General features: G+C 39.0%; 1 protein-coding gene across 1 annotated transcript in view; it reads right to left on the reverse strand.

Annotated features, from left to right (window-relative positions):
• Positions 1-12,199, reverse strand: part of LOC103743834 (puromycin-sensitive aminopeptidase-like protein) — a 57,036-nt gene that overhangs the window by 1,892 nt on the left and 42,945 nt on the right. The window contains exons 5-10 of the mRNA XM_008845329.2: positions 9,319-9,426; positions 6,658-6,858; positions 6,029-6,125; positions 5,881-5,914; positions 5,009-5,123; positions 703-867 (exon numbers count right to left, since the gene is read on the reverse strand). Coding sequence (XP_008843551.1) covers positions 703-867; positions 5,009-5,123; positions 5,881-5,914; positions 6,029-6,125; positions 6,658-6,858; positions 9,319-9,426 — 720 coding nt within the window. The remainder of the gene's footprint in view (positions 1-702; positions 868-5,008; positions 5,124-5,880; positions 5,915-6,028; positions 6,126-6,657; positions 6,859-9,318; positions 9,427-12,199) is intronic.

A 12,199-nucleotide genomic window follows, 5' to 3' on the forward strand; every position in this document is an offset into this window, starting at 1 on the left:
TAAAAATAAGTGTTGGCAAGATGGTTCAGTAAGTAAAAGATCTTGCCATGTGAGGACTGACAATTTGAGTTCGATCCCCAGAACCCACAGTGGAAGGGAGAACAAACTCTCAAAAATTGTCCTGTGATCTCCACACGAGTGCTGTGGCATGTGCACCCCCTCCCCGATACATACCATTCACACTCACACTGACACACATACTCTCTCTTACACACACACACACACACACACACACACACACACACAATAACAACAATAATAAACAAAACAAAAATTTAAATTCAATAAATAAATAATTAAACGAAGTTAAAAAAAAAAAGCAAACTACAAACAGTAAGGACAGGCAGGGTCAAGAGAAGTCAACAAAGCATAGAAATTGATAATAAAGTATGTCCAGGATTTCTGTTGAAACCAGTTATGGTATTATTTAATAGATGTGGTTTTCCTCACACTATTCAATAAACACATCCACAGTTCTTGCTTCTATAAAGACCATATTTTCACACTGCCCTCCTTAAAAAGAAATGCTAGAGTTAAGATTGGAACTATAAACTCAAAAACAAAAACAAGAAACAATCCAAGGGGAATCACCCATCAGCTTTCTCTTCATTTCAGAGTCCTAAGCATCTTGAGATATAACAAATACTTATTTCATGGAAAAGAAGAGCATCCACAGGCCAATGGTTGGAAAGTATAGCTCACTTCAATAGGATGGCTGTTATCTAAGGCGTCAAGTTCCTGGGCACGGGTATAATCTGCAGAAACAAACTGAGTCCAGATATCATACTCTGGAAAGCAGTGATCTACACACAGATACTCAATCCAGGATGCGAAGCCTTCATTCAACCAGAGATGAGTCCACCATTCCTAAAAACAGAAGGCAGAAACAGGTGAAAAAACAAAATAATCGTTTCATTTATTTGAAAACCATGTCCCCTTCTATCACACTTGAAAATTTGTAATTTAATGAACTAAAATTCAACTCTAATTAGTTTAGTAGAATTCACATTTTAGGGAAAAAAAGAATTAAAGAGAGGACCAAGAAAGGTAAACTGGTAATAACGTGCTTAAGTAGCTTCTTACTGTCAAAAGTAAAAAAGGAGGAAGGAGGGGCACAAATGGACACAAAGGGAAAATAGTGCGGGTAAGTGTAGGCAAGAGAGGGGTGAAAAACATCAGCCTGTAAAGTTTAGTTTAGCCAGGTATGGTGGTGCAGTCTTATAATCCCAGCACTTTGGAGGCTGAGGCAGAAGAATCACCAGTTTAAGGTCACCCTGGGCTACAGAGTCAGGACCCTGCCCCCCAACAAAATAAAATTTAGTAAAGATGTCTTTCCTCTCTCCTCTTCCTCCCTGCCCCCCTCCTCCCCTTCTGAAGAACAATTTACTGAGTACACTGCAAGAGGGCAGCAGGCTGGGCAGTCACTAGAGAACTGCCGAGAGTCAAGAATTTCTCTTTAAAACCCCAACAAGCCACAGCTATCAGAGCCAAATAAGGAAATGTGGAAACTACTTACACAGTGACTAGAAAAATGTTGACCGAGTTTTTATTGCTAAATAAACAAACAAACAAAAAAATAGTATGGCTTCTATAAGGAATATAAAATGAAATGTCATGGCAGGAAATATTTCAGTAACAAGTGATGTTTAAATATTTTGAAAATATAAAATTCTCAACTATTAACAAGAATATATAGTAAGAATAAAATGAGTGACAGATACAACTTTGGGGAAAAAAGTATCCCAGTTTTTACCATGTTAAGTTAGTATTGTACAGAAATTAATAGCCATTTGTACAGAGATAACACTATAGTAAATTCAAGGCCTTATCTATGCAGGTTTGATTACAGAAGCTAATAAAGCATTCTCTACATAATGTAAAACTAAGTGACAGTTTGTTGTATTTTTTTTTTTTTTTTTTTTTTTTTTTTTTTTTTTTTATTTTAAATTGGGAGCTATCCTGGAACATACTATGTAGACCAGGCTGGCCTTGAACTCACAGAGATCTGCCTGCCTCTGCCTCCCAAGTGCTGGGACTACAGGCATACGCCACCATGCCTGGCGTTTTTTCGTCTTTTTGAGACAAGGTCTCCCTATAGCCCCAGCTGGCCTGGAACTCACCATGTAGACTAGGCTGGCCTCAATCTCACAGAGATCTGCCTGCCTCTACCACTTGAGTGCTGGGATTAAAGGCATGTGTCATAATGCCCAGCTAAATCTCTTTTTAAAATTTATATATTTATATGAGTATAAGTGTTTTGCCTGTATGTATGTATGTAAGTGTACCACATGTGAGTAATATCTGTGTGGGTCAGAAGAGGGTGGCAGAGTCTCCTAGAACTGGAGTTAAAACAGTTGTAGCTGTCATGTGGATGTTGGGAACTGAACCTAAGTCCTTTGCAAGAGGAGCCAGTGCTCTTAACCATTGAGCCATCTCTCCAATCCCGGATTAATTCTCTTAAAGTAATATATGAGTCTAAGACAGAGGCCAAAGAACTTTTGTTGAGAAAAAAAGAAAAGAGCACTAGAAATTTAAAAATTTTGGTCTGGAGCGATGACTCAGCAGTTAAGAACACTGGCTGCTCTTGTAGAGGACTCAGGATTTATTCCTAGCACCTACATGGTGGCTAACAGTCCATACCTCCAGTTTCAGGGGAATCCAACACCCTCTTCTGACTCCATAGGCACTGCACGACACAGATGTACTTACACACATGCAGACATACACTCATACACATAAAACAAAAATAATAAATGTTTAAAAAAATAACAAAAAAAAGAAATTTAAAAAATTTTAAATATTAAGCGGTAACTGTTTACTTGTCTGTCACTCAGACACTAGTAGACCCCACTTATATAAGCTGGTTGAAAGCAAGTCAACCCCAAACCTTTGGAATTTCCATCTATGAAACAACTGACATTAATAACTAGGAAAGTTACACAAGCTTAGTAGAAAGGTATTTGAAAACCGTATGTACATATTTCCTCTGCTAGAACTTATTGCTGGTAATTTCAAAACCAAGTTTTCTCAAAGTTGAACAAAAAGATGATTTGGTAAAAAGTAGTAGACCCCAGCACTTGGGAGGCACAGGCAGGCGGGGCTTTGTGAGTTCAAGGCCAGCCTGGTCTACATAGTGATTTCCAGGACAGCTGGGGCTACAGGGAGACCCTGTCTCAAAATGACAAAAAAAAAAAAAAAAAAAAAAGTAGCAGACTTGCTACATTAAGAGAAAAGAATTTTTACATACATTTGAATATGGACATTAACACATGCAGTTCCAGTAAAATTATATTCAAAAAAAAATTTTTTTAACCCAAAAGTCAAGTTTTAAACATTCAAAGAAAAAGGAAAGGGCTTCTTTTCAAAGACTGAGTGATTTTCTCTAGGAACACTCTCAGATATGTCATAACATGTCTTACTTTTTTGCTTATTTCTAAAGACATGTGAACTTAACCAACATTCCAGCCAGCTCTTTGGCAGCCTACAGTGTGATCAAAGAATTTGGCTAGCTCCACAGCCTCCAGTCTTCCCTGCTCGGGCACTTCTAGTTCACTCATTAAAACCCTATATTTAAGCACTAACATAACTGGCTTCTACAGACAGAGACAGAATTTATTTAGAGTAAAAAGTGAAATGTCAGGACTATCAGGTTTATCATTCACTGCAAAAATTACAGAAAGTGAAGACTTCAATGAACAGTTGAAATTTAAATACAACTTTATTCTACATTTTTTTGCACACCTGTTAAAAAAATATTTTATTATTTTTATTTTATGTGTATGCATGTATTGCCTGCATGTAGGTAAATGTACCTGTGTCATGCAATGCCTGCAGAGGACAGAAGAGGTTGTCGGATCTCCTGGAAATGGAGTTACAGTTGTTAGCTGCTATATGGGGTGCTGGGATTCAAACCTGGGTCCTCTGCAAGAACAGTGTTCTTAACCGCTGAGCCATCTATCCAGCCTCTATTCTACAGTTTGTTTTTTTAAAAAAAATTTTATTATTTTTATTTAATGTGTATGAGTGTATTGCCTGAATGTGTGTGAGTACACCCGTGTTGTGTAGTGCAAACTGGAATTATGGACAGTTGTTAGTTGCCATGTGGGTGCTGGGAACTGAACCTGGGTCCTCCTCAAGAGTAGTCAGTGCTCTTAATCTCTGAGCCATCTCTCCAGCCCAATTCTACAGAGTTTTAAAACACTTTCATTCTAGCCGGGCATGGTGACGCACCCCTTTAATCCCAGCACACAGGAGGCAGAGGCAGGAGGATCTCTGTGAGTTCAAGGCCAGCCTGGTCTACATAGTGAGTTCCAGGACAGGACAGCTAGGGCTACAGAGAGACCCTGTCTCAAAAAGACCAAAAAAAAAAAACCAAACAAACAAAAAAAACCCTTTCATTCTATGAAATTTCAATGTGTTTTAGGGAACTACAACAATGATTCCTACAACCACTTAAATTGAATGAAGACATGCTTTATGTTTACACATTTCTTTTAGTGACACATTTCTTTTAATGAACAACAAAACAAAGATGACTCAAGAAAGTATAGTTAGCCTGGAATCTCATTGCTCAATTCTTTATCTAAGATGAATTTTTCTTTCACCCAAATTAGTATCTTAATATCCCCTTTTTGCAAACAAATTATATAAGTGTAAGAAGTATTTTCTGTTAAATGAAGACGGTCTCATCGCTCTGTTTCTGATTCAATGTTATCAACGTTTCTCCCTCTTTCTCTGTCTCATGGGTGATAGGGGTGATGCTGGGGAATCAAATTAAGCATCTTGAACATGTTAGGCAAGCACTCAACCACTGGGTTATTTGATAGCCCTGATCAATGCTTTGAGGAAGACCTTTAAAAAGAAAAAGGAAGGAAAAAAAATGTTTCTATAATCCAATTTTTTTGGGGGGGTGCACAGTATCATAGTCAAATCTGAAGCAGTATGTGGCCAAAATAATGTACAAGAGGACAAAGATGAATATATTTAAGCACTTAAAAATATTAAATACCATAGTAACAAGATTTCCAAACCACTGATGGGCGAGTTCATGTTTCATGTCCCGAGCAACCCACTGGCGTGATGAAGAACAGGAATTTTTTGGATCAATAAGTAATGCAGTCTCCCTGTGTTTAAAAAAAATTAAAACAATAAAAGCATGGTCATTAAAGCAGTCATACAGAATACAGAAGCATTCAGACAGTATGAATGAGTTTTATGTTAGGCTTTAGTAGTATGAAGAAAACATTCCTCAACATAAGCAGGATGGGAAAAGGTTTAGGAAGATTGCAGACTTCCCTAATACACTTCATAAAGCTGAAGACCAAAGACATGGCACAAATTTATCAGATTGCTGTCTGAAGTCTTTGAAAAACTTTTGTCTAAGTGATTAGGGAAGATTGTGCTAACCAGAGAAGACGTAAGGGAAGTGGCAGTGGAAGACACATTCCAAGGTTCCAAAAGGAGCACCAAACAGGCGATCCCAAACTTAGCCCATCTAAAAAGGTCATTGAAAGTAGAAGGCAAGAACCCATGTGTCTGTGTTGTAGTGACAGACACAGAAACACAGAATCAGGGGAGGTTCTTCAAGCTGGATTAATGACTAGGTAACAACTGCCGGGAAAGGCACTGAAAGGAGAACCACAGTTAACACAGCTAAAAATGCTACTAGTGCCAGATGTTCCCTTTTAGAATCTTCACCCTCAGATAGTGGCAGCAGAGAGGAAGTCCATCTGCATGCTTAAAATACACATGAAACATGGGGAAAGCAGAAAAATTTACTCCAGATCACAAAGCATGAACTAGTCAACTGTGAATAGGAGTGAAACTTTTCTGAAGCCTGTGTTTTCAAAGATAAAGTAGGGGAATGTGTCATTAACATACCTATAAGTAACAAGGCCCCAGTTCTCCATGGCACCTTCATAAAATAAATATAAACATTTATTGATATATGTGCATACTTTTTCCTCAAAAATCACAAATTTTAAATAAAAGTCATGACAATTCAGCAATAAAATGAAATTTACTTTACCAGCTGCAAAGTCAGCAATAGCAATGAGATCAATTTTAGGTAGAGGATAAGGAACATTGAAGTAGTCTTTATAAAAAGGCAAGGTTTTAGAAGCAACCTATAAAAGTACAAACAAATCATCTGATTAATATTTTATTATGAGTCATGTAGAAATCCACAAAGGAAACCTGTTGTATGCCAAAGTATCACAAGCTTCTAGAAACTGATCCCAGGGAGCCCTTCTTCCTTGGAAGACTCTGTTGGCCCCAAGCTTTGTATCACTGGCCAAATTGTAACCCATTTATAACCGGTATGAAAACAGAACTATATATTTTCATGTTAATTCCACAAATTCTGCATTTATATTCTCTCTCTAATCCAGATCCAAAGATTGAACCCATGACCTCATGCATTGCTGAACACACTCTGCCCCTAGCTACACTCCTTCATATTCTCTGAATCATTATTTTATAAAATATTAATGTAACATCAAGGTTGGCACATTCAAAATTCTACTAAAAATAAAACGAAAGTAGCAAAATAACTTTCCAATTAAATTACAAATAACTGTACTAATAATTTATGAGAAATGCAAATTCCCCAACCTGGAGTTATGGACTGTTGGAACAATCCTCTTCAAGTACATTTACCTCTAACGCAAATTTTCCTTGCTCTGCTTTGCCAACAGGGGTGTAAACACGGACACATACACCATCTTTTGACCTTGTTTCTACAAAGTCATATTCACCCACAACAAATGCCACCAGATATGTAGACATAACAGGTGTGCGGGCAAACTTCACTTCCACTAAATTTTCATCATCAGGATATGGTTTCCGGTCAATTACATTCTTAAGGGGGGGGGAAAAAAAGAAAAGAAAATTTAAGTAGATTTACATTGATATTTTTAAGTAAATACCAGGCAAAAACTGTAGTCCTGAATACTCCTTTTCCTTTTCTAGAATGGTTTATTTAATCCCAGCTAATCCAGTGTTCTTGCCATAGGCTCTTCCTCTTTAGAAGGAAAGTGATCCAGCCTGGCTTGGTGGCGTACACCTTTAATCCCAGTGCATTCAAGTCCAGCCTGGTTCACAAAGTAAGTTCCAGGCCAGCTGGGGCTACAGGGAGACCCTGTCTCAAAAAAGACCAAAAAAGAAAAGAACAAAAGAAAAAAGAGCTGAATGTGGTGGCCTACACCTTTAATTCCCCGCACTTGGGAGGCAGAGGCAGGGGGGATTCCAGGTCAGCTGGGGCTACGGGAAAACCCTGTCTCAAAAAGACAAAAAAAACAAAACAAAACAAAATAAAAACCCAACAACAACAACAAAACTCAAGAATTTATGAGAACAAAGATGAATCAACTTTTCTTGAATACATTTATATGGCAAGCAGTGGGATGTTTTTACATAAGACCTCAGTATTTTTCAAGTGACAAAAAGGTTGGGAGAAAATGATTATTAACAAAAATACATGTAAATATGCCATATCTCATTTTAAAAAGTATGTACTCCTGCTGGGCATGGTGGCACACGCCTTTAATCTCAGCACTCGGGAGGCAAAGGCAGGTGGATCTCTGTGAGTTCAAGGCCAGCCTGGTCTACATAGTGATCCTAGATCTCAACTATCTTCTGTAGCAAAGTTGGCTCTAAGCAAGCATGAAGAAATTTCCACTTTACCTTTAAATCCTAATTTTCCTTTTGAGTTCTCCATTTTTCCTACTCAGGTTCTTAGTTTCTTAGACTCTAGCCTTTCTTCTAAGGAAGATTTATTCAGGAAACAGGCCTCACAAATTCATTCACTTTAAAATGTAAATGATGTTCCATTTTAATACATTAGCCTCTTCTCTAGGAATATTAAAGTACGTTTTCTACAGAATTCTCTCCCACTAACAAACAGGCAAAAGCTAAATGATGCTGTTTATTTCTGCCTTTTGAGACAGAAACTCACTACGTAGCCCATTCTCCAACTTTTAGCAATTCTGCTTTAGTCGCTAAGATTCTGGGATTACAGGCATGAGTCACCATGCCCCCCAAAAGCTACTAATTTTCAGGTGTTTCTTCAACTTCCCCAGAGTCAAGAGTATAAGCTAGGCTACTACATAGCTTAAACAAGGTGGTCCTAGATAATTTTTTTTGAGACAGGGTCTCCCTGTAGCTTCAGGAACTGGAACTCGCTATGTAGACCAGGCTGGCCTTGAACTCACTGAGATCTGCCTGCCTCTGCCTCCCAAGTGCTGGGACTACTGGCATGCACCACCATGCCCGGCTTAGTCCTTAGACAATTTAAATGATGAAAACCTATTTATGATCAACAATAGTAAAGAGAACATATTCAAAGAATATAATCAGCCGAAAACCTAAATACATTTATTATATAGCTATTTCTTCTAGTATTTAATGAGAAAGTGAAGACCTTTTTCGTTCAGATAATAAAAATGAAGGTTGCCTCTTATTTATGTCCCTAAACTAAACGAAGTATATTATCAGGGCACGGTAGCTCATGGCTGTAATTTTAGCAGCTAAGAGGCTAAAGAATTGGAATTTTGCTGAGAGTTCAAGTTCAGTTTGGGGTACAAAGAGAATTCCATGACAACCTGGGCACAGAATGAGACCCTGTCTCAAAAACAAAACAAAACAGGGGCTAGAGAGATGGCTCAGTGGTTAAGAACATTGGTTGGTCTTGCAGAAGACCCGGGTTCAAATCCCATCACCCACATGGCAGCTAACAACTGTCCTAACTCCAGTTCCAGGGGATCCAACTGCCTCTTCTGTCCTCACAGGCATTGCATGACATGGGTGCACTTACCTACATTGCAGGCAATACACACATACACATAAAATAAATAAAAATTAAAAACAAAACAGCAGATAATCATGCCAGTGAATTTAACAGGGGATTTCTTCCTTGTAGAAGAAAATCACCAAAAGGAAACTGAGAGGGCTGGGGGGGAAATGGCTCAGTGGTTAAGAGCACGGGTTGCTCTTCCAGGACCTGCATACATGTATACACAAACGCACTCTCTCTCTCTCTCTCTCACACACACAAATATTTAATACATATATACATATATATATATATATATATATATATATATATATATACACGCACGCACACACACAAATCTCATGGTATTTGGACAGTAACCTTTAAAAAAGGCAATTGAGAAAAAGGGGCCAACTGAAAATAAAGAAAACAGCAGCATTCCTATTATGTAGTCAGCACTATGTCAAGTGGTTTCACATATCTAATCAACAAACCAAATATACCAAAGGCTGTTAAAATTTTAAATAGACTTATTAACATATACGTACCATGTTTGATAAAGCCACTCGGTCTTTAGGAACAACCAGTGAAATGTCAAAAGTTGCTTTGATGGCAGGCTCATCCCAGCAAGGAAAAGCCCTCCGGGCATCAGTAGCCTTAAAAAAACAATATGAAATATAAATACCACGAAATTAACCGCAGAGGCTGTTTCATGAAACAACTGCCATTGTGCTATCATTCACTCATTAGTGCTGGGGACTGAACACAGAGAGACATGTGTGCTAGGCAAGCACTCTATCACTGAGCCCTATCCCCAGTTTTTAAATATTTAGTTTCTACTCTGCCAGGCAACAAACTAGGCACTGACGACATGGGAAATGCAATGCTTACTACCACTGTCCAACTACCAATTATCCAGGAACTGTTCTGCAACAGATTGGAACTATATGAGACTCATTTGTAATTGTGTTTCTGATTTTAATAAAACATCTTAACATTTCAATTTTATGGTTTGCCAATAAAGTTAACACAATACAGTACGCTGTAAGGATTCTGAGTAGGTAAAATATTACAGAGGGTCCTCTCTAGCTTTTGATTTAAAATAGAAAATTACAAATATAGCACTGAGAGTTGTGATACACGCCTTTAATCCCAGCAGAGGCTGGTGGACTTCTCTGTTTGAGGCTAGCCTGGTCTACATAGGGAGGGTCAAGCCAGCTAATGCTACACAGTGAGACACTGTCTAAAACAAAGCAAAACAAAACCCTCCAAAATAACCCAACAACAAACAGCAATAAAAATATACTGGGTACTGAAAAAAAAAGTAAGATATTCTCTATCTTTTTTTTTGTTTTGTTTTGATTTTTTCTTTTTTGGTTCTTTTCAAATAGGGTCTCTCTGTAGCCCCAGCTGTCCTGTCGACCAGGCTGGCCTCAAACTCAGAGATCCGCCTGCCTCTGCCTCCCAAGTGCTGGGACCACAGGCATGCACCCCATGACAGGCTTTGTTTTGTTTTTTAAGACCGGGTCTTACTTTGAAACTCAGACTGGCCTCAAACTCACTGAGATCTGACTGTTTCTGCTTCCCCAGCCCTAGGATTAAAGGCGTGGGGCCACCAGTATCCTGAATCTTTGATGTACTTTGTTCTTTATCTGAAATGACAGCAATGAGGCAATGAGAATAAACACAGATGCTTTAGGGCTTGGCACTGTGGCACACACCTTTAATCCTAGCACTTTTAGTCCTGGCACTGTGGCACACACCTTTAATCTCTCGGGAGGCAGACAGAGGCAGGCAGATCTCTGTGAGTTCAAGACCAACCTGGTCTATACAGTGTGTTCTAGGCCACCTGGGGCTACAGGGAGACCCTGTCTCAAAAAGACAGCTCAGTGGCTAAAGGCAGTGGGTGCTCTTACAGAAGACCCTGGTTTGGTTTCCAGCACCCACATGGCAGCTAACAACCATCTATAACTCCGTGTCCAGGAGATGTAGTGCCCTCTTCTGGCCTCTGTGGGTGCTGTATGAAAAAGTGCTCATATATATGCAAGCAAAGCACTCATACACATAATAAATAAAATTTTTTAAAGCCAGGTATAGTGTCAGGCATTTGTTAGCCTTAGCCTTTAAAAAGGCTGCAATATCCCTCCAGCCCAGCATTTGTAATCTAAGCATTGAGGTGGAGACAGGAGGCTCCCTAGGGATTGCTGGTCAGCCAGTCTAGCCTTAATTGGAGAGTTTCAGGCCAAGTGAGAAAAGACCTCAAAAAGCAAAGTAGATAGGCTGGAGAGATGGCTCTTCCAGAGGACCAGAATTCAATTGTCAGCATCCATGTCAAGTGGCTCACAGCAGCCTGTAACTCCAGTACTGCACAAATCCATAGACAGATAAACATACAGACACACACAGACACAAACACACACATACATATAATTTTAAAGTACTAATAAAAATTTTCTTAAAAATAAAAAAAGGTAGATAGTGCTGGTCACGGTGGCTCATCCCTTTAATCCCAGCACTGGGATGCAGAGGCAGGTGAATCTGTGGGAGTTCCAGGCTGGCTGGAGCTACAGGGAGACCCTATCTCAAAAAGGACCAAAAAAAAAAGGGTAGATAGCACCTGATGAATGACACATGACATTGACCTCTGTGACTTCAACATGTACATACCTACATACATACATGGGCATATACATATGTGCCAACTCATACAAAAAGAAAAAAAAATTAAAAGCTAGGCATGGTAGCTCACACTTTTAATCCCAGCACTTGAGAAGCAGAGGCAGATGGATCTCTTTGAGCTCGAGGTAAGCCTGGCACACATGGTGAGTTCTAGGCCAGACAGGGCTATTGAGATCTTATCTCAAAAAACCAATAAATAAATGAGTTTGAAAGCCAGCTTGAGCTCCTGTCTCAAAAACAGCTGGCCTGGAACTTTCTATGTAGACTAGACTGGTTTTGAATTCGCAGGGCTCTACCTGTCTCTGCTTCTGAGTGCTTGGATCAAAAGCCTGTGCCACCATACGTAGCCTGAAGAATGTATTCTGAAACACGAAAAATGGTCAACAGGACTGCATTCTCAAAGAAGTATATTATTAATTCTATCAATGAATAATTAAGAATGACTGGTAAATAAAGACTAATAGAAAGAAAGAAAGCATAGGGGCTGAAGAGACAGCTCAGGGGTTGAGTATGAGTTGCTCTTGCAGAGGAACTGAGTTTGGCTCCCAGCACTGACATCAGGCAGCTTATAACTGCTTGGAATTCTAACTCCAAGCAATCTGACACCCTCTTCTGGCCTTTGTAGGCACCTGCATATACATGCACACATAAGCATGCAGATACACACATACAACCACATAAAGGAAAAATTACAGACCAGAAATTTAAAATAGAAGTAGCAAAAATATAAATGAATTTATATTAGAGGAA

This window comes from Nannospalax galili, unplaced genomic scaffold, assembly GCF_000622305.1.
Source record: "Nannospalax galili isolate Female #2095 unplaced genomic scaffold, S.galili_v1.0 scaffold1382, whole genome shotgun sequence".
Taxonomy (NCBI): Eukaryota; Metazoa; Chordata; class Mammalia; order Rodentia; family Spalacidae; genus Nannospalax; species Nannospalax galili.